The 20,946-nt window shown below is 31.7% G+C and overlaps 2 protein-coding genes across 2 annotated transcripts; both read right to left on the reverse strand.

The window, feature by feature from the left end:
- Positions 1-4,335: 4,335 nt before the first annotated feature.
- Positions 4,336-8,988, reverse strand: LOC128160302 (uncharacterized). Its single transcript, XM_052823594.1, has 8 exons — positions 8,854-8,988; positions 7,168-7,237; positions 6,513-6,598; positions 6,201-6,386; positions 5,958-6,095; positions 5,637-5,751; positions 5,431-5,557; positions 4,336-4,725 (listed from the first exon to the last, which is right to left on the reverse strand). Exons 1-8 carry the CDS (start codon positions 8,873-8,875, stop codon positions 4,432-4,434), a joined length of 1,038 nt encoding a protein of 345 aa, XP_052679554.1. The 5' UTR covers positions 8,876-8,988; the 3' UTR covers positions 4,336-4,431.
- Positions 8,989-11,568: 2,580 nt separating this feature from the next.
- On the reverse strand, positions 11,569-17,529 carry LOC128160733 (uncharacterized). The gene is made up of 7 exons (XM_052824078.1): positions 17,395-17,529; positions 14,876-14,938; positions 14,421-14,672; positions 13,711-13,809; positions 12,899-13,019; positions 12,315-12,444; positions 11,569-11,892 (listed from the first exon to the last, which is right to left on the reverse strand). Exons 1-7 carry the CDS (start codon positions 17,411-17,413, stop codon positions 11,569-11,571), a joined length of 1,008 nt encoding a protein of 335 aa, XP_052680038.1. The 5' UTR covers positions 17,414-17,529.
- Between the last annotated feature and the right edge of the window lie 3,417 nt (positions 17,530-20,946).

Raw genomic sequence — 20,946 nt, forward strand, 5'->3', positions numbered from 1 at the left:
CCCCCCCGATCCATGCATGATATGTAGTACGCTGATTACATTACATACTGATATCTTATTAGTGTGTATGCATATGACTACTGTTTAACTGATTTAATGCATTTGTAGGAATAAAAGAAAACGCCTATAGTATCAAATAATTTTCGTAGTTTTAACTAATACTGAGATTCGATATACCCGGTGTAACGAGAAAAAGTGACCCTGTAGAATACTGACCCGGGGATCAAATTTCTACGGAGAAAACTGACCCAGGGTCAGTATTCTATGACAAGTAGGGTCCTTTTTCTACAGTAGAAAACCATTCCAGACCTGTAGATCTACGACCTTCACACGTTGAAAACTGGCCCAATCAAATTTTGACCTCGCTTAAAAACAACATTAAAAAGTTTCTACTTGAGAAAAAAAAATTGCAGAGACCAGTTAGTGTATTCCAACAAACACGAAAGGTCGCAAACTGGTTTTCTTTGTTCAAATTCTTATATCAAATGTTCCCCCATAGGAGAAAACTTGTTTCCTTAATATACAAACAACACGTGCAAGAAACTTAATTCTAATCAAAAGGTAACGATTAACGCTGAAACAAGTTATTGGAGGATGCAATTTTGCAGTGATTCACAAATGACATTATATTATGCTACTGTAAACGTATTATATTTGGCGTGTACGATATTTGGCGGAAATTAGTTTATGAACAAGTCGGTGTAGATTTGAATTCGCGTATTCCTGAATGTGACTATTCTTTTACATATATGTATGACATTTAGCGATGTACTTGATTTAGCGGAAGCCGCATTCCGCCAAAAACGCTAAATAGAATACACAGCCAAATGTAATACTTTTACAGTATTTACATGTAATATTTCACATAATAAAATATTGTTTAAATTATTATACATTATACATTAGACCGAATGCTTTTTACCTGACAGATCATACATTTTGCCTCAAATAAACTGTAAAGGACTTCCCTTCCGGACTTTCTGTATGCAACATGTTGACGATGACTTAATTTTTTAATTATCGGCAAACATATCTCAATAGATGATATACTTTATTAACACTCAGTTAAGAGTTCACCTTTTCAAGAATATTAATAAAATAACCGCTGTTTTTTTTTTCTAGATATTCTAGATTGAGTATAAATGCCTGGAACACTTACATGTTTGTGCTAAATCAAAGGAGAGTTTAATGTTAAGTCAGAATATGCCGATATTAATTGCTAGATTCAGATGTCGTTTATACATGTAAGTACCGTGGTTGAATTCAATAGGAATCAAAGTCAATGCTACATGTAAAGCCCTTTTTAGTGTCATTGTTACTTTGCGATTTGCTATCACTGTTATATACCGAAGTTTGCAAGTACATTTTAATTTTGATTACGATAGTGATCGATTTCAAACTCACACAGAATCATCTGTAAAATAATTTTGTTTCTTTGGTTCAATTCTAAATTCGAAGTTTTGGAATTTGTGACGTTTATATTGACTGTATTATTATATTATATCAAGCATTGTATTTGTCTAACATATATTCTTCTTAGTAAACCTGTTGTAACAAAAAAATAATTGTTCTTAGAAAAATCAAAATGGGATGATGCATGCAATCGTGGATTTAAGGAGTGGGGGAATTCAAACTTTTTAAATTTACTCATCAAATTGACCGATAATAGGCCTAGAGCCCACCCCCCCCCCCTTTGGCAAATATAAATATTCCTCTGATCCCCCTCCCCCACCCATTTTTTCTTTCTGTTTTTTTTCTGCATACAATAAGGGCGTGTTTTTTATTTATTCAGATTGATATTATACCTTTTCAGTCATGGTTTGACAATGTAAACATATGTCATTCCTCCCCCCCCCCAACTCCCCTAACCTTTTAATTTTTTTTCTCCTAGATTTGCGCCTGTTTTAACTATCTATTTCTCTAAGGTTCGTCTTTTTCTTCTGTTGCCTTGATTTAATGTGAGGGAAACATTTATTAATCAATGTACTTTAATTAAATAAACGTGACTATATCTTTCATTTCTAATTTGAAAAATTAAATAACAGACTAAGATAACGATGATAAGCAATAACAGGTGATCGGAAAAGCGTACTCAAGCTGGTTTTTCGAACAATTTAGTATCAAACAGGCAACCCCCCCCCCCCCCGGCCCAGCACCAGCACCACCCCTGCATCCACCCTAAAGACAATAATAATATATAGTCGATATTATACACGATCATTTTTCTACAACTGTTACGGAGAATAATGACCCAAAGGCCATAATTCATATGATGTAATCCAAGTATTCTACAACGAAGTGGGTCATTTTTCTACGTAAAAAAATGACCCCCGGTCAATATTCTATGGGGGTCACTTTTCGTCGTTACACCGGCATTGCTGTCGCGTAACATATATCTTTTCCAATATGTGTAAGGTTTTTAATGGTGATTTTGGATTATATACTTGAATGATTATAATTGAGCTTCAAATAAGATTAAGAAATATAAATTTCAACCACCATTAACACATTTTGCAATACGGGATACAAAAGGATCTCCGGCACTGTTTTTTCATGGCAAACCACAGCGCGATATCAAATAGGAGTTTCTTCTCTTGATTTTGCTTATGACAAAAAGAAGGTAGAACTGCCATAACTCAACTATAAACATATCAATTATAGACTTACGTCAACCCAATAGTAGACGTAAACTTACGACTGTTTTTTGACGTAACGTCACACGTACGACATTTTGTGAATAGCCAAAATCCTACGAAAAAATCGTACGTCAAACTTACGTCTACGATTAAACGTACGATTTTTTGTGAATAGATCCCCAGGTAACGACTAAACTGCACTTAGATTACAATAGATACTGTGTGTTATATATTAATGGAATTCCGAACCGGATGGTAAAATCCACTACATAAGTCATTGAACATAAGGTAAAACTCATAAAATGAAATCTTGATTTTACCTGTAAGTTTGCTTTTAAGCATATTAACCTGAACTGCCTTAAGTCATAACCGTTACGATTTTTAGCCCGGTGTTGAAATTGAGTCAGACATCTCAAAATGTTAGATTTAAGCTGTTCTATTTCAAAGTTATATTAAAAAGTACTAGCGTTTATCGCTCCGCTTGTGAAATATTGATGACTAGAGTTACGATACTAGTAGGTAGTGGTAATTAAATACAAAAATATTAAATAACTAATATTGGGCATTCGTCATAATATTCTTTACTAAAATCATATTTACTTAAAATCCTAAAGAATGGTACAGAAGAGCACGCACACATTTAAAGGAGATTTTGAATTATAACATGAGACTATATCTCACCGACCGAAACGCAATGATTTGAAACATTCAAATTCCATTATCTTTTCAGACGTTATAAACTTTTAATATGCTCTGGTAGTTCACTTGTTACTAAAAAATTAATTGAAAAGTTTTAAACGTTTTTTTACTTAAGAAATGTTCAATCAGATTGTCTCAATACTAAGACTGAATGTTAGTATATAAATCATGGATAATAAAATTTCCATTTCGATGTGTGCAAATGTTTAAAGGATTATTTTACTTTCCACAAATTCGCAAATTCATTAAAAATATAACAATATTTTTCATTAAAACAGATTACATGGCTGCATACTACCATTTGAATCTTCACACTTCACTTATTTTTAATAAAATGCCCACAGTCTATCGAAGTCACCCGAGTACCATACCCCGAAGATGCAACAGTCAGGGAGTCTTATGTTTGCATTTTATTTTGGGTCATTAACCGAGTCCCAGAAGCTTCTGTCTATAGGGGTTGCGAATTTCTTGATTTTTAAAAAGAAGAAGACATTAGGAATATTTTATCAATAATGTCATTTCTTTTCATTGTGAAATGCATGACTGTGAGAGTAAATAAAGAAAATACTACAAAATAGTAAACATTTTTACTATGTGGTCATATTGGACCCAAACTTCAGACCAAAGACAATAAATTTTACAATTCAGGTAGAGGGTTTCATCGAAAGCAAAACCGTGCATTTAGATTATCTCCCCTGCTGTGGAAATATAGAAGATTTTCTAAGATAAAATACATTTAAATCATATGGCGTTATTGGCCCCGACCAAGGACCTAAAACCCTAACCTAGGGGCCATGAATTCACAATGTTGGTAGAGGTCTTGATGACCTTCATGATCATGCATTTTTTTTTTTGGTAACAGAGAACAATATTTTCCAAAATTTAATAAATTTTCATTATATGGTCATTTTGGTCCCTCATATATATATATATATATATATATATATATATATATATATGTATATATATATATATATATATATATATATATATATATATATATATATATTTGTTTGATTTTGGTCCATGACATTTTTCTTCGGTTAGAATTTTTGAAACAACATCGTGGCATCGTACTTGACACAAATTAAATACATCAATTATTTGCCTCTAGAGTGGAATAGTTATTATTTTGTTTACTCCCGACGGTCATTTCATTTCCAGACACGTGATATGTGGCCTGATCTACCTCGCTATAATTATCATTGACGTCTTGTTCTACAAACAATGATCCATATCCGTCTTCTGTGTCAGACAAAGATGGTGTCGGTTGTGCATGATCATAGTAGTCACTTCTGTCTTCCTGGTCTGATTCATTTAATCGGTTGTAGACATTCGTGTCAGTTAAATTCCGATGTTGCTGAACTGGCTGTACCTTTACAGAATTTTGCTGAAAGAAATCATTATTTAACATAATTATGTAACTTAGATTTTCGAGATCTTACGTAATGAAAATTCATTTTTAAGAAACCTCCTTTTTATAAACATTATTAAGAACTTATTAGAATTTTTTTTTAAAATAATAAGAAATACAGACCTTATATATATATATATATATATATATATATATATATATATATATATATATATATATATATATATATATATATATATATATATATATATTCAATTTGTTTGGAGTTATTATATATCATTATATAACATTTATATATAATAATAACATATAATATATCCGTTTTTTGGGGTTTTAGGGTCGGGTTTTTAATTAATGTATAATAAGAAACAACGTTTTGTAAATACATGTATCATGGCTTAATAACTTCGTTGCACATTTTTAACTGAATTAAGTCCATTTCTTATCTTTTCGTCTCAGTATCCATTCTATTAATCAAGAAGAACATCTGTTTTCCTTAATTGTACCGGAAGCATACTAATGTTATATGTATTCAAATCTGATATATGAAATAGCATTCTTATAATTGGTACTGGATCAATAAATCTCAACAAAAGAACCTTTTTCTAAAACAGTCTCCGGTTAGAATAACTATAAATAAAACAATATAATTTTCATGATTCTAATATATTCATTAAAATTAGAAAAAAACATTTTGTTTACAAATAACACAGATCTTACTATGTCATCGTTGACTTCATTGTAAACCACATTTTTCCTCTCAATAGGTTGAGGGTTTTCTTCCAGTGGCTCATCATTTTGTTGATTCACCGGATTCGGCATTACGTCAAATTTTGATTTTAAATTACTGAAATGAAAAAAAAACCAGACTTGCTACCCCCTCTTACATGTATTTTTATTCTATGAATTCAAAATTAAAGCTTTACCTTTTTTGAAAGATTGATGTGTTGCGATGAATAAAGACAAAGATAATGGCTGTAATAGTTGTTCCCAATAACACTCCTCCAATTACCGCACCGACAATGTTTCCGGCACAGAAAGCTTCATAATAGATACACTGTACCTATACAACACTTATCATTTTCACAAATATAAAAAATTCAACACTTTAACGAAACAGAAGAACAAAGCCGTTAGTCAAATCAAACTGTGATTGAACTTTTTAGATATACATATATACATTGGAAGGTATCTGAATCAAAATAGTTGTTTGATAAATTAAAGTTTGGGGTCACTACGGAATTTACCAAAATTCATCCTCAGGGATGGCTGTGTGGTTCTAGTTTGCTGGGTTGTCTTTGAATCAGGGACGTTTGAGGTTTTATCTTGAGGTTTAGACGTTTGAGGTTCTATCTGTGTTGTGGAATATTCATTACAATAACCAGCTAAAAAACATAATCCAATGAAAGTAATTAATGTCAAAATAGAACTTTTTAAACTCGTCTTGATCATGAAGAGAGAGAGAGGTACATGTACATGTAAAAACTTACTGTCATTGTCTTTGTTTGTTAAAGTTGAGAAATTGCACAATAGAAATGCTATGTCTTCCTTGGTTTTACTTTCAATCGAAAGATTGGATGAGGAAATGTTCAATACAACACCTATACGTTTATCGTATTTTTCACTACATTTCTTGATGTTAACTTTGCAAAAACTTCCACAAGAAGGGCTAAAATCTGTGGTAAAAGACTGAAATAATTAATCAGCGGAAAACATGACGGCTAAGAAAGTTGAATATGTAGTAATATTGATATACTGGTTTGGGTTTTTAAAAACTCGTTAGAATTTTAAAAATTGCATACTCAGAGTTTGTACAGAATCATCTTTTATGCACACCATTTTTTGATAAACACTGAACAGTTTCAATGACTCATAAAGACAACGTCTCCTAAAAAAAACCAGAAAGAATAATTTTAAAATCTTAAAAGTTGTTTTCCGGAAATAAATGTTTTAAATCAAAATAATATAAAATATAAAATTACCTGTAGTACTGAAAGAAACAACAGTTTTTCGAAAAAAAATTAAAAAATCAAAAATTAAAAAAATTATTAAGAAATATGTATCGGCTTTTTTATTGGCTTTTTATTGTTATCACGTGAGAATGCACCGCGGTTGCCGTTACAAATGTATGTTCTATTGCATTGGCATCTACAAAAAGGTAAAAATTCCTAAGTTTCGCCCATATCAATACAATGTCCTAATATACAACTTTCATTTAACAGTCTGAATAAGACGGTAAAATGTGTTTTTGCTTCCTTCTCCCACAGAATATACATGTACATTAAGGCATAGTTTGCAATAAACTGCATACTTGCGCTGACTATTCTACTTATTACACTTGGCAATCGCATTTTAAATTTTAATATACAGGATATAATTTATATCTTTAATTTTTTAAATAATTTAGTTCCCAGCAAAAATACATTGAATTTGTAAAGTGACAAAAATAATAATTACTCTGTTTGTAGATTGCACAACGTTGCTCGGCTGATTGTGATGAATAAGAGGATCCAGAACACTTGATTGACTGAAAGAAAGTATATGTAAGATTTAATGAATTGAATAATTAACTCAATATTCAACATAAACACTAACTTAGATGTAACATTCATATTATATTGTTTACACCATATTATACAAGTTTGTCTCTTACCATAAACAGTGTAATGATCTTCGGGAATTAAAAATGTAAAGCATATTTGTTAATGACATTACATGTAATAAATCTAAGAAAGAGTGATTTTTTTTCCTTTCAAGTACGTTGTTGCATAAAAGATAGTATTATGTTATGTAATGTGTAAGTTACTTTAATTTACGTAACAACACTTTGTATTCTTTCTATTTCGATTTTGGTATTCTTATCGCGGGTTTAATTTTTTTAACTCCACAGGCCATTTAAGACAGTTAATATACATTATGATAGATGTTAAAAACACAAAGTAAGAATGGCAGCAATTTGACAAAGAAGATGGGGAATAAAATAGCGCAAATGTCCATTTGGTTTAGTCGTAAAATACAATTTCAAATTCAGTTTTTCCAATTAAATCTATTTGATAATGTTTTAATACAAGCTTTCCAAATCACAATTTCTAAATATAATCAGTTGGATTTTAACATGTAACAAACGATAAGAAAAAAAAAATTCAAAAAACTTGGTGGTATCGAACCCACAACCTAAAAACGCTTGTATTGTTAGTTTTACCTACTGTCTGGTGCTCTTACAATTGAGCCATTTCAGTCACAACAAATTGTGTTTTCTAAATTCTATATGGGACTTATTTGTTTATAACATATTTAAAATTGTTGGGATACAAAATGATATTTTAACGTATAGTTGTTCATCTCTCCACGTTTTGCATAATCGAAATCGGTTCGTTTTCCAATAGACAATAATTAGACTATGGCAAATATATGTAGCACAGATCAAGGCCCACTCTAAAAGCGGAAAGGCAATGAAGATATAAAAATGACATTTTTTAGGTTTTTTACCGGGTTCCCAACGGAAAAATCCGGTTATTAAAATGGTGAAAATGGCGGGCGGGGGCTGCCAAAAGGGTATCCTCATTTAGCGGATAACACCTCCTACAGTTTTCAAGATAGGAAGTTGTTCTTTTGCAAATCAATTGTATATATATCAAGGATGTGCATATTGCTAGAATGTAGATTTCTCATAAATTATAGGAAAAATACCAGCTTTTGAACTTGGTCATTTTTGGCAAAATATTGCAAATAGGGTACTCCATTTCACTGGATACGGTAGGTAGTGTTTATCAATTCAGGGTTGGCATGGATTATGGATACAGTTCACATGAAAGAAAACTCGGTTTGCTGTCACATTGACAGCTTTTCACTTGTTATACGCTTACGCTAGTTTAAATCAAACATAATTTAAGAAATGAACATATATATTAGTTTGTTTAATTAACATTGTTTTGAATGATTTTGAAAAAAAAAACCTATCACATTTGTGAATATTTAATTTTTTTCCTTCCTTATATAGGCATATTACACTCCTAATCCACCTATCTTTTTTTAATTCTTTGGATGGTTGAAATACAATATGACATTTCTTCTAAATTTGACAACAAAATAGACAACCGGGACCGAACTACATGCATGAATTTACTTTAATAAACTACTCACCAAACCATTTGCACCGATCCATTCTTTATATCTGACAATCCCTGGCATGTAAATATGTTTATATGCATGCAGTTATGTAGGTACACAACACTGAAAATGTAAATACTTCCTGCTTTTCATTGATAGCATACAGTTTAACGTTCATGTGGTTTAACTTTATGAATGATGCATCCGGCAAAAAAAAGATAATTCCATAAAATTGTAAAAAAGTTACCAGTATTAATTTCCTAAATTAGTTCTGTTATTTGGTAAACAATTATTCGGCAATCGTGTATATACATAGCAGATGTTTGAACTTTATATTTAAAGGAATGACAATCACAACAACTCGTGATCAAATGAAAATAAAAATATATAAAACAAAAATCAGAACATCGTCATGTTAGTTATTGATATATCAACTGGTGACTAAAATGTGTATTAAACGTAACTAGATATAGAGTATTGTCCTGTGCAATCACTTCATAAGGTTTGCGCATTTTTCTGATATGATAGATCATTAAGACAATGGCGAAGTTATTTGATGACTAAGAGGATTTTGTTTGCGGAAGTTTAGATTCATCTTCATATCTTTAACAATAAATCATTGTACGCCTGATGTAAACATATTTACTCTGTTGACAAATTTATTTACACGATCGCAGATTTATTAAGCCTGTTAAAATCGGGGTTTTTTGTTAATAACTAAACAAATATTTTTAATTTTCTAACCTAACCGGGTTTTTGAATGAATGGACCAGAATTCTTGCCTCCTTTTTTATTAGTTTGTCTTAAGTATTAACTAATCTATTAACCATCTATTTAGCTTCTCGTATAGCTGCCTGTAAAAAGCCTAAATTGCTGGTCTGATTTCGGTTTATTATGAAACATGTCAACGACAAAAATCCAAAATTTGACAGGCTTACACAAGACTTTTAGGAAAACTAAACACTAATTAAAAAGCTTTTTAACTGAAATATATATTTATACGTTGTAAATCTAATCCGAATGACCTGACGATTTTTCATTAATGATCAATTTGCTTTTTTTTCAAGCTTCATGTACACTTGATTCCTGTTCTTTATAACGTTTAGTTTGATTAAATTTTTAATTGTGAGAATTTCCTTTATCCATTTCAAAGATATTCTCGTCTGTCTACTGCTTCATTGCTGGCTCATTCTGATTAACAGTTATTTCTTTCTAATTTGTCATTTGATTTAACGACAGGTGCAGGTTTCATAATATGTTTGAAAACATGCATGCATTTTGAAACAAAAATACATTTAATTTTTTAATCTTTTGGATATTTGAGTTGTATTTGGCTTTTTTCAGTCTGGCATCTCCTTTCCCCTTCCAATGACTTTTGGCTTTTATTCAACCCGAAACCATTATAAGCATACACGAACAGAGTTTTCTTGAATCGAAAGCCCTGTCCATTCTTACACCACATTTTTGGCTTTTATCAAATAAATATGTTCATATATAATGTCAGCAACGTTGCCAAATAGGGTCGTTATACATAGAATATCTTAAAATCTATATGATATGTCCCAACTAGATGAAACAATTTATTCGATATGTTAAAACGCTTTCTTAAAGATTCTGAAGAAGGCTACATAATTTAATTCTTTTCCAAGAAAAATGCCTTTCTGTGAATAAAGTCTTTGTTAATTTAGCAAAGATTAAGATTACACATTAAAGTAAAGCCAATCTCCAGTAGTTAAAAGGGTAGCAGCAAGATGGAGGAAGAGTAATATATATGCGATATGTCTTGGTGTAAATGCACTGTATCTACGACATCTTGAAACTCATATACCAAGGAATCTCCAATTATATTTAGCCATAGAATATCAAGAATCTCGATTAAAATCATCTACGCTAGTTCTATGACCTTGTCAGCAAGTACAATGTTTATAAGTAGGACACATGCTGACTGACGTTTTTCATACTTGTTGGACCATTATTTATACACCGGACTGACTGCGGTTTCTTCCGTTTTTCCTGATCTTGAGAATGAGCACACGGCGAGTGCGACCGGTTTGCAGGGGATGCTTACTCCTCGTAAAGCACTTGATCCCACCTTTATCTTTTTAGAGGTCCGTGTTGCTCTGCTATAAATTCGTATTTCGCTTAATGGATGTTTGAGATTGTTGACAGTTTTTTACTGTCATTACATGCGCGGATCTAAAGTAGTCTTTATTATTATGTTTTGTAACAAATCATTTGATATTTGAAACCATTCCATAAGTGTGCTTTATTTTTCTGTATTAACATGAAAATTTACATGCAGAGAAATAAACTTTCACTGCCCCAATACAAACAGTAAAATATGTGAACAAAAGAATTGAAAGTGAATAGAAGATAGATTTGCATGAGGAGTGCGATATTAGGGTATAACCTGCAACACAGTAGCCAAACAAAACCAACTGAAATGCATGACGGTTGATCTACAAGACTAAGATTTTTGTGAACGAGCATTTTGTTGACTGCCAAACATCCTTTAATTCATTTTGCAGGCATCATGATGATGCTTCAAAGGATAGACTTTTTATGTACCTCTATAAATATAAGCTGTAATATTATGTTTTATGATTAACAAATTCAATACATACTATTTAAAAACGTTTCGACATCAATTTCACCAGTTAATTGTATTGTATGCATCTTGTTTCATCATGTACAAAACAATTACACGTAAGGAAGTCAAAATATGGGTTGCTTCTGAGTTACTGTGTTCTAAAAGCGTTCTAAGTTCTGGTCTTTTTGAGGTTCTATAATGAAATATTGATTGTTCTTTGTATTATCCGTAATCATTGACCCCCGAATATCGATGCAAGTTTCCCCGTCCATTGTTTTATAGTCTAGTTCACAACTCCCTTTGTTTACTGCTAACAGTACTCCATACCCGCCCTCCATGACAGACAAAGATGGCGCCGGTCCTGCATGATCGTAGTAATCACTCCTATCCTCTTTGTCTGATTCATGTAAATGGTTGTATACGTCCTCTTTATTTGACACATCTTCCTCTTGTCTAATTGGAAGAGTTTTAGCAGGTTCCCTCTAAATAAAATGAGCATTTTATGTTTTATAAAGTGATATGCTTGACACAAGGTCTGATAAGTATATAACAAAGACAACTCGCAGCTAAAATTCAATTTAAAAGAAGGGGGTTATTTACTCCATTTATAAAGAAAAACATTTCAAGTATTAGTGTAAATGTGTATGTTATCTAAATTTTGAAACAAAAGGTGATTTTGATAAATTTTAAAGAGAAGCTTGGTTTATGAAATCGCTTTAAATTTCCTTAGTGACACATGTGCAAAGTACAGTTTATTTCAACCTTATGTAGGTTATATCTTAGAATATTTGAATTGAATACACATTTAGCCATGATTAACATTTAAGCAGAAAACGATAACTTCAAATGTAAACAAAACAGTAAATACGAAGTGAAAATTTGAATAATGCTGAAAGTGCCTTACCAGTTCGTCTTGTATTTCGCTGTATGCCGAATTTAAGTTTATAACTGCGGACTCATTACATTTCAAATGTTTATTTCCTTTAGAGTATTGAATGATAGTGTTCTTCACATTCTTTGACATTTGGTTGTCTCTGTATAAAACCAAAAGCGCAAAAATAAGATGTCATATATTGCTTTAAGATATAGGTGGGCTGCAAAATCCTTGAAATCTTTACCTTGATAAACGTAGTGTGTCAATTGTAAGAGTTTTACGATAGATCAATGCATATTCTTGAAATAAATGGGGTCATTGAAAATATTTTGGATTCCTCTATATTTTTGTAAAATGTTGGCTGGTAAATATATAAGTTCAAACAAGATTGAATAATGTGAAAGTCACCATTTTCATCAGAATTGCTACGAAGAGGTATGAAAAATATATATTTTTATGATATATTATTTACAATTATTGAGAACATGTAGTCGTAAAGTTCTGAATTTCAGTTACTTTTTAGAAGTTCATAATGTTATTTACACTACGCAGGTACATGTAATAATACACATTGGCCTCCAATGAGTCTATATTGGTATAATATGTGTAGTTACTTTCTGGAGTTATGACGAGTCTTACAACGACGACGGATACAAACAAAAGCGATCACAGTAAAGGAGGATCCCAGAACCGCTCCTCCCAAAGCTGCACCAATGAATGATCCTGGAGAGACAGCTACAACAAAATTAATGAATGGAGATCTACAGCAAAACAATTTAAACGTTATTAAATAATGGTATTTAGACACATATTAAGTTCCTTTGAATGCATCCTTACAAACATTTTTTTTATTAAACTGAACACGACTAGCTGCTCAAAAGCATTTTCCGCCACATTTTTCTATTATCGCCGCTTTCCCTAAACACCTGAATAAACTGTAAAACAGTTCTAATCAGTTCGCTGCACAGGTATCATCTGTGTTGACGTTAATCTTACATTGCTTGGTTGCGATGAAACTATCAAAGGACTATATTTGGTATCGCCAAATATCTGCTCCGCCCCCAATTTTTATCAATTTTTTAAATAGTATCGTATAAATATCGAATCGTCATAAATCATTAAACAGAGGATGCTTATCACTTTTGATTAATATTTATTTTAGTCACCATTTCCCATTAGCTATTTATCTATGACGTTATTTTAAAAAGGCTATGTTTAAACATACAGTATTTAAAACGTTTGATAAAAACTGTATTAAATTACTTTTGTTTATTTCGTAATAATGATGCTGGCTTCGTATTATCAGAGTTGTCTGGTATTGGTAAATTGGTATTGTTAACTAAAGGCGAAATTAATTATGATTTATAAAAATAATGGTAAAAGTTATCGATTTTTGGAGAGAAAAACTAATTCTGAAAATTATTACCTTGATCCTCTAAAGATAATATGATGTTCTTCGCCTTTATTCCTGGACATTCAGGACACGTTATGGTTTGTGTTGTTAATGTTGTACATTTAGTGCAATCTGAAATCCAAAGGCAAGAAGAAACGATTGATATAGCACAGTATCAATCGCAACTTCTTGGGACCTTTCCAGCAGCGCGCAGTGTTTTTCCGAGCTCTGCCGAAAGGCCCCAGAAGTTTTAATTTGATCGAGCACAGTATATTTCGACTTGTTTGAAATTTTAAGATTGAAAAACGTATCAGGAGGTATGTTTGGTAAAAAAAAAGAAATATTGAATAGAACGACCCTCTTCTACATATTGAAATTAATGTCCTTTTTAGGGGTCAAATTCATGAAATCTTAAACTCGCATTTTTCTTTAGAGTACCATATATCATCAAGAAAACAAAATGCAATGAATATTATCTTTATAAAGCCCTGTTCCAAATTTTTGAAATTCACGGCACTTGAATCATTGGTTCCGATTCTAGACGGAATCAATATCACAGGTGCTTGGGGACAGGATCGAGCCCCCCCCCCCCCCCCCCCACCCCTCCCCCCAGTATATAGACCCCCGGAACTTTATTCATTTTTTTTTAATTATCCGGATAAACATGTTTTTAAATCTTTTTCCATTTTCCTTTATTTACGTAATAAAAAAAAACTGGACAAAGTTCTAAATAAATTGTCTACCTGCTAACGTATTAGCTGGACAACGGCATACTGATGTTGATGGGTTCGCCGCTGTTACAGCTGGGCAGGGCTTTGGTGATGGACACGGTGTAATCACTGGATACCACGTAACAGTGGGACATTTAGTGACTGGACACACTGTAGGGGATGGACATGGAATGGGACTGGGACATGTACAAGTAGTGGTTGGATACGTTGCTCGGGTTGGACTCCTTGTTAGGGAAGAAGACTGTAGAGGAAATCCATGGTCACCTATGCGTAAACGTATTAAAATATTTAGCAAAACATACCAAAAATCAAGTATTATGATTTTTTAATGTTCTCAGTTTTTTGTTAATCCATTTGTTTTTATACATGTTATATAATATATGAACTTTATATTTATGATAAAATTTAATGCTGTGTAGTTATATACAAAAAATCGATACATTACATGAATGTAAAAAATCACTTACTAGAGTGATTTCTTAGGCCTGTTGTATATTTGAATACAATTGCAAGTAATAATAGAACTGATTCTGAAAAGTAAAGTTCATATTATAAAGTTATGTGAAAGTATTATTTTAGGTATGGTTAAATATAGACACAATCGATAAGTTCATTTATTACAGAGTTTGATCAGGAGTAAACCTTATGGAAATCAATTGATAATCGTATATTTGTAATGTTATACCGGTATTAGTATAATATGGTATGACGAACACGTGATACATGGGAAATGTTAACCATTAAATGGATCATGCATACTGTCATGTACCTTGCAGGAAGGCAAAAAGGGAAATCCTTATTTCTAATTTTGCTGAGAGCGTATTTAATTACACACAGCTATAATAACAAAGCCATAATAAATAAATACACGGAAGTGATTCCATCAGATAATTACCTGAATAAAATAACACTTCTAACCTTAAATGTAGCATACATGTAATTATAGGTTTTTTTCTTTGAAATATCCGTTTTTCATCTTCCGGGATGAATAGGAGTATTATGAACAATCTTGTCATAAGGAGATTCAAACGGAAATATTTATGCATCATATCACCTTCTCTTTTCTGTACTAATATTGCTGTTAAAACATGATGGGTGATGAATTACTACTGTCAACGATGATCATATCGGAATACTCAACTACATGTACAAGGATTTCCGCATCCTTAAAGCAATTTTAAATATAAAGTTTGCGAGGTTAAAAAATGTCTGCAAAACTAATGAAAATTGATTTTGCAAACACTGAAATGCAGATATTGGATAATTCACATTTGTTTACCTATATTTATACCAACCGCAAGCAAACTGAATGGTGGCATAAAGGAAGCAACTTATATGTCCATACATCAATTTTTTCTCTGTCTATCTGACTGTTTGTGCAATCGTGCACGGTCCGTATCTTTTTCATTAAAAAAAAATTAGAAGTTCGTACGTTACACAAAGATTGCATATAACCTTAGGGCGTGTCATGAATTTTACAGGGTTATTTAGGCAAGTTCAACTTCACTTGGAAGAAAAGGGCATTATTTGTGTCTAGTTTATATTTTTCTTTTGAAAAGATATTCGAGGTTCTTATTTCACATAAGGATTTGTTAAGACCTCAAGATATCTCATTATCTTGTCCCAAGGTCATTTTTAGGAGGTACAAAGTCACTTGATGGAAAAGTGCATTATTACTTACCGATCTATATATTTTGTATGGAAAAGCAGTGGAAATTCTTACTTTATACAACGATTGCATTTTACCTGTGGGTATCACATGACTCTGACCCAATATCATTTGGGCAAGTTCAATGTTACTGGAAGGAAATGTGAATAATTTTTGTCCGGTTTTTTATCTTTCTTATTTAGAAACATTGGAAATTCTTAATTCACACAAAGATTGCTTATGACCTGAGCCTGTGTCGTAGTTTGACCCATGGACGATTTGGCAAGTTCAGGGTCACTGGAAGGAAATTGCATACTGTGTGCTGTCAGTACCTTTCTTATAAAGAAAAATTTGAAGTCCCTTCTTTACACAAAAATGCTTGCAATCTCAGCATGTAACATGCTCTTGACCCAAGGTCATTTTTGCAAGTTTAAGGTCTCTGGAAAAAAAAGTTTATAAAGTCTTTTTGCTTTATACCTTCCTTTTGGAGAAACATTGGAAGTTACTTCTTCGCATGAAAATTTCTTTTGATCTTTCTCATAATCTTGATCCAAAGTCACTTGGGCAAGTTCAATGTCATTGTTCAAAAATACATTATTCCTGTCTAGGCAAAATTTTGTAATGGAAAATAATTATAAGGGAAAACTTGACACAAACATTTCCTATGATCAGTAAATATCATGACCTTTAGCTTTGGTCTTTGGTTCAAAGTCAATAGAAGAGAAATGGTGACCCATTTCTTTCCAACGGAAAGTGCCTGAGGTATTATATTTTCTGAGCGGAAGGTATCATTTGCGATCTTACTCGCAGTACCTCTAGTTTTTTTTTTACTTTTAATAGAGTACATGTAGATGTTTAGCAATATGTAGGAAGTTTTAATTCGGCAATCAAGTTATTGTTTTCAGTCTTTTGTCAGAAAATCATTTACTTATCTATCTTTTGCTGTTAATTACTGTATCTACATTTGACAAAGTCAATTCGTTCAGAATTTTCAGTCAAAGCATCAGCTTGTGCTTTAATCATTGTGACGTCAACAATATGACCTCTTGACCAGTGAACCTGTTTATAAAGAAATGAACGTTTTTTTAATTCTTTTTCATTGGTACATTAAAGTAAGCATATTTGCGAATTTTTTGTTAATATTGGTAAACCATCAGATGATATTCAACATTAATTCGTAGTGTTACATTAGCATATTTAATCCATGTATGATAATGTGAGATCAATTTGAAGACAAACTGGTTTTGTTGGTTAAGTTAAAACTGGTGATAAATTTCATAAACAAAAAAGACAGAGAATATCTCAAAAACCATGATATTAAAATTAAAAAAAACATACCTTTTAAGCAAAACATCATTTACAAAAAGAAACACCTTTTTGAAAATATTCTTAATCTCGATGAACTACTCCAATAAATAAGTGGACATAATCAGCTGATCGTGCAGTAGTGCCGTTAAATCAATTGAATTCCTCATCCTCATTTAAAGTTGCACACATAATATCAAATGTATTATACTTGGCACGCGGAAGCTATTCCATTTAAACAGCTTTTATATTTTAGGAAAACCTTGTTTTTCATTGATTTTCCTTGCTTCTTTGATACATGTGCCCTTTAATTATACACTGATAGTCAGTAGGATTCAAATATGATTGTTTAAGTCCATTATTATTCTTAATGCAATATTGAATGAGACATAGTATCACTTGTATCTATGTATATTTCAAAACAATGCACATCGTACCTGTAAGAATCACAAAAATTGTGCACACAGTATACGAATATCTACCAATTACAGTATTTGCTCTTAAATAATAAACTTTGGCTCCAAAATGTTAAATTCAAAAGACACATTCTAAAAAGGAGTTTACAACTAAACGTGATCTATATTTATGACGTAAAGATTGAGCCAGATGACATGATAAGTTTATGACTAATTAAATTTACCACAATATGCAAAAACTCGATGAATTCATTTTATAGGTAGACCTATACATAAATTGGATACGAACTGACTATAAAAGTGTAAGAATTATTTGACATGTGGAAATAACGAAGAGTGTTCAAAAAGTACAATGATGTACGACATGATGTTTATTATGATAATTATAATTGTTTATAATAATTACATCACATCATATAAATACCATACTTGTACCACATATATCATCATATACAGTAATGGCGCTCCGTAAAGCTTTCTATCCACACTAAAGTAGCATGCAACGCAAAACTCTTTATAAAGTCATAAACGAGACTTCATAGCTCTCGGAATTGGAATAGTAGTCTTTTGGAATAGTTCAAATTTTACGTTTGTGCTCTTCAAAAGGTTAAGGAAAGTTATTGGCAGATGTTTATACAGAACTATGACAAAATTAAGGAAGTTCTAAATAATCCACGTTTGAATATCAAATTTAAGTCAGGGAAGTAACTGATCCCTTTGATTTATAATGATTATAAGAATTTAGGAAGGCGTTTATTATTTCATTCGTGTCAGATCGGGTTATGTCAACAGTAATTCTTAGTAATATGTTGTTAGATTCCAAAGTGAAATATTCCTTGATCTCTATACTTGATCGCACATATTCAGACGTCTTTGGTTTTTTGCGGTCAGGTGTTGTTGCAAGATCATTCCTTCTACTATCTGAAGGCAAGACGTCTAGCCTTCCTCTATGTTTGGCAAAGATGTTAGAGTAGTCGTTCTTGTTCTGATCTATTGTATGTCAAACTATTTCTTTATTTTGAGATAATAAAAATTTAAAAAAAATGACTTTTATCCCTTAAAATCCTTTAATTCCTTTACTAAGAAGTAAAAACTGTATTTTAAATGTAAATAAATAGCGTTAGGATGAACAGTATTGCTAATAACATATATCCCCATCGGAACCAAATTTGAAGAAGTCCCTCTTTTTCGATGTCAAATATTGGTTTTGTAATTTCAAACATATTTTTTTAAACAAGTGATCTGAACTTTTTGTATCTTTTTTTAGATATCTAGAAAAACTCTTTTTGTTTTGTGATCATTGATATCGATGGCTCAATGTAAAATCAATCCAAGTATTTAAGCAGTGTAGTGTATACTACGTGGTAATATGAAATCTATGTTGTGGATGATTGATGATTATAATTCGGGATAAGATATGAAACGTCAGTATAACCATGCATTAAATCTTAATATTAAGGTTATTTTTTGTTTCGGAAAACAGTTTTAAACAAAGTTTAAAAACTTAGTTTCTTTTTTTTCATGTCGAGTAGTGCAATAGCAACAAGAAAATTGCATTTTATTTTATCTAAATATCTTGTAATATGATAAATTATAACGCGTTAAAACTTTCTTCCGGTAGTCAGAAACCCGATTGTCTTTCGCCCATAGAATAATCAAAATTCCTCTACTTAAACAAAACGCACATTTGAATGGAGGAAAGTGAACAATCAGATACGTTTACCTTTATTTTTGTCGATCAAAATGTTACATTAAAGATGTTAACAAATGTGTTTTTTTTATTTGAATGGATTTTATAAGGCGATATAATAATTGTTCAATGTATAGTGAATACAATATTGAATAGAACAAACAAAAAAGATATGCCTATTATAAGTCTTTCAGCACACGTTTCTTAAATATTTGTAATGAGATACAACGTAGAAGCCCATGGGCCTCAAGGTTAAGGGTTTAAAGGGCATGGCCACGATTTAGGTCCAAAAAATATGTTTATAATATGCTTAATGTTTATAACGATTTCACTTAGGCATTTTTGATAGTCATTTAAAATTCAAGTGCCATTCGTTGAGTTATAAGCGAGTTACAGAGCTCGTATTTCTTTGCTATGTAAACAAAGAGCTTGTTTACATTTTAAATGTTGAAGTAAAAATTCCAGTTTTAGACCTAAAATGAATGTGTTTAACGTTAGGAACTGTTTATTTATGCTTAAAATGGATAAGTAGACGGCCAAATCAACTTAAAAAGGATTTTTAGTGGTATATTGATCCTATGTAAACAAAAACAGGGCACGAGCCTTGTTTACATGACAGGGAATTCTGAGCCCTTATCTTGCTTATAACTCTACAACTGGCTTTCAAAATGCACTTGATAACTAGAAAAGCATAGTAAATAATAAAAACAGAAAAAAGAATCTTACCAAAATCGTGACCACGCCCCTTTAAACTGGCTATTTGTATTTTGAAGGTCACTCTCCAGTTGTACCAGCACGGAACTAAGGTGGCATATATAACGTTTGATGTGAGAGATTCGAACATCAGTGACTGGTTCAGTTCTTTACGAATTCTGAACAGTAGCTGGAGCACTGTGACTCCATCGACCAAGCACAACTATTTTTCCATAGAAGGGTAAGTAAGAATGATTTCTTATAAAAAGTAAAAATGACATCAAAATTCAAGAAAACATTGCTGAAACCTAATTATGATATAAAATATGGTAGTTAATAATAGGAAACAATAATATATTATCTTGATTAATCTTGATTGATTCAAGTCCGATCAAATCATGATCCTAGGGGCAAGGATCTGCCAAAAGTGGGGTTGAATTTTTATAAAATGGGGAAATCTTGAAAAACAATCCTCCTTGCAAAAACTATTTTGCCAGTAGGGCTAAATCATTCTAAGATAATGTTAATGTATGTTTGTTCATATCATGATCCGTCGGGTACGGTAACACTACAATTGGGGATGAATTTTCACCCCCCAAAAAAAAATAGATTTAAAGGGAAGAAATGTTTCAAACACAATTTGGCCACAAAAACTGAAACATTTGTAGATTATCCTCAGGTAGTTTAAATTCAAATTTTACCTAATCATATTCCCCGGGTTGGAATGGGACACAGTGACAGGAATGCATTTAATGAAAAAAGAAAACCTTAAAAAATATCCTTTTC

This window comes from Crassostrea angulata, chromosome 8, assembly GCF_025612915.1.
Source record: "Crassostrea angulata isolate pt1a10 chromosome 8, ASM2561291v2, whole genome shotgun sequence".
Classification (NCBI taxonomy): domain Eukaryota; kingdom Metazoa; phylum Mollusca; class Bivalvia; order Ostreida; family Ostreidae; genus Magallana; species Magallana angulata.

Excerpts from the sequence above, each read along its gene's own strand:
- LOC128160302 (XM_052823594.1), bottom strand. The coding sequence starts at position 8,875 with ATGGATCGGTGCAAATGGTTTG. Across the intron at positions 7,238-8,853 it reads GGATCGGTGCAAATGGTTTG|TCAATCAAGTGTTCTGGATC; the intron begins GTGAGTAGTTTA and ends ACTTTCTTTCAG. Across the intron at positions 5,752-5,957 it reads ATCCCTGAGGATGAATTTTG|CTTTCTGTGCCGGAAACATT; the intron begins GTAAATTCCGTA and ends TCTATTATGAAG.
- LOC128160733 (XM_052824078.1), bottom strand. Across the intron at positions 12,445-12,898 it reads ACTCGTCATAACTCCAGAAA|AGACAACCAAATGTCAAAGA; the intron begins GTAACTACACAT and ends GGTTTTATACAG. Across the intron at positions 11,893-12,314 it reads GCGAAATACAAGACGAACTG|AGGGAACCTGCTAAAACTCT; the intron begins GTAAGGCACTTT and ends CATTTTATTTAG.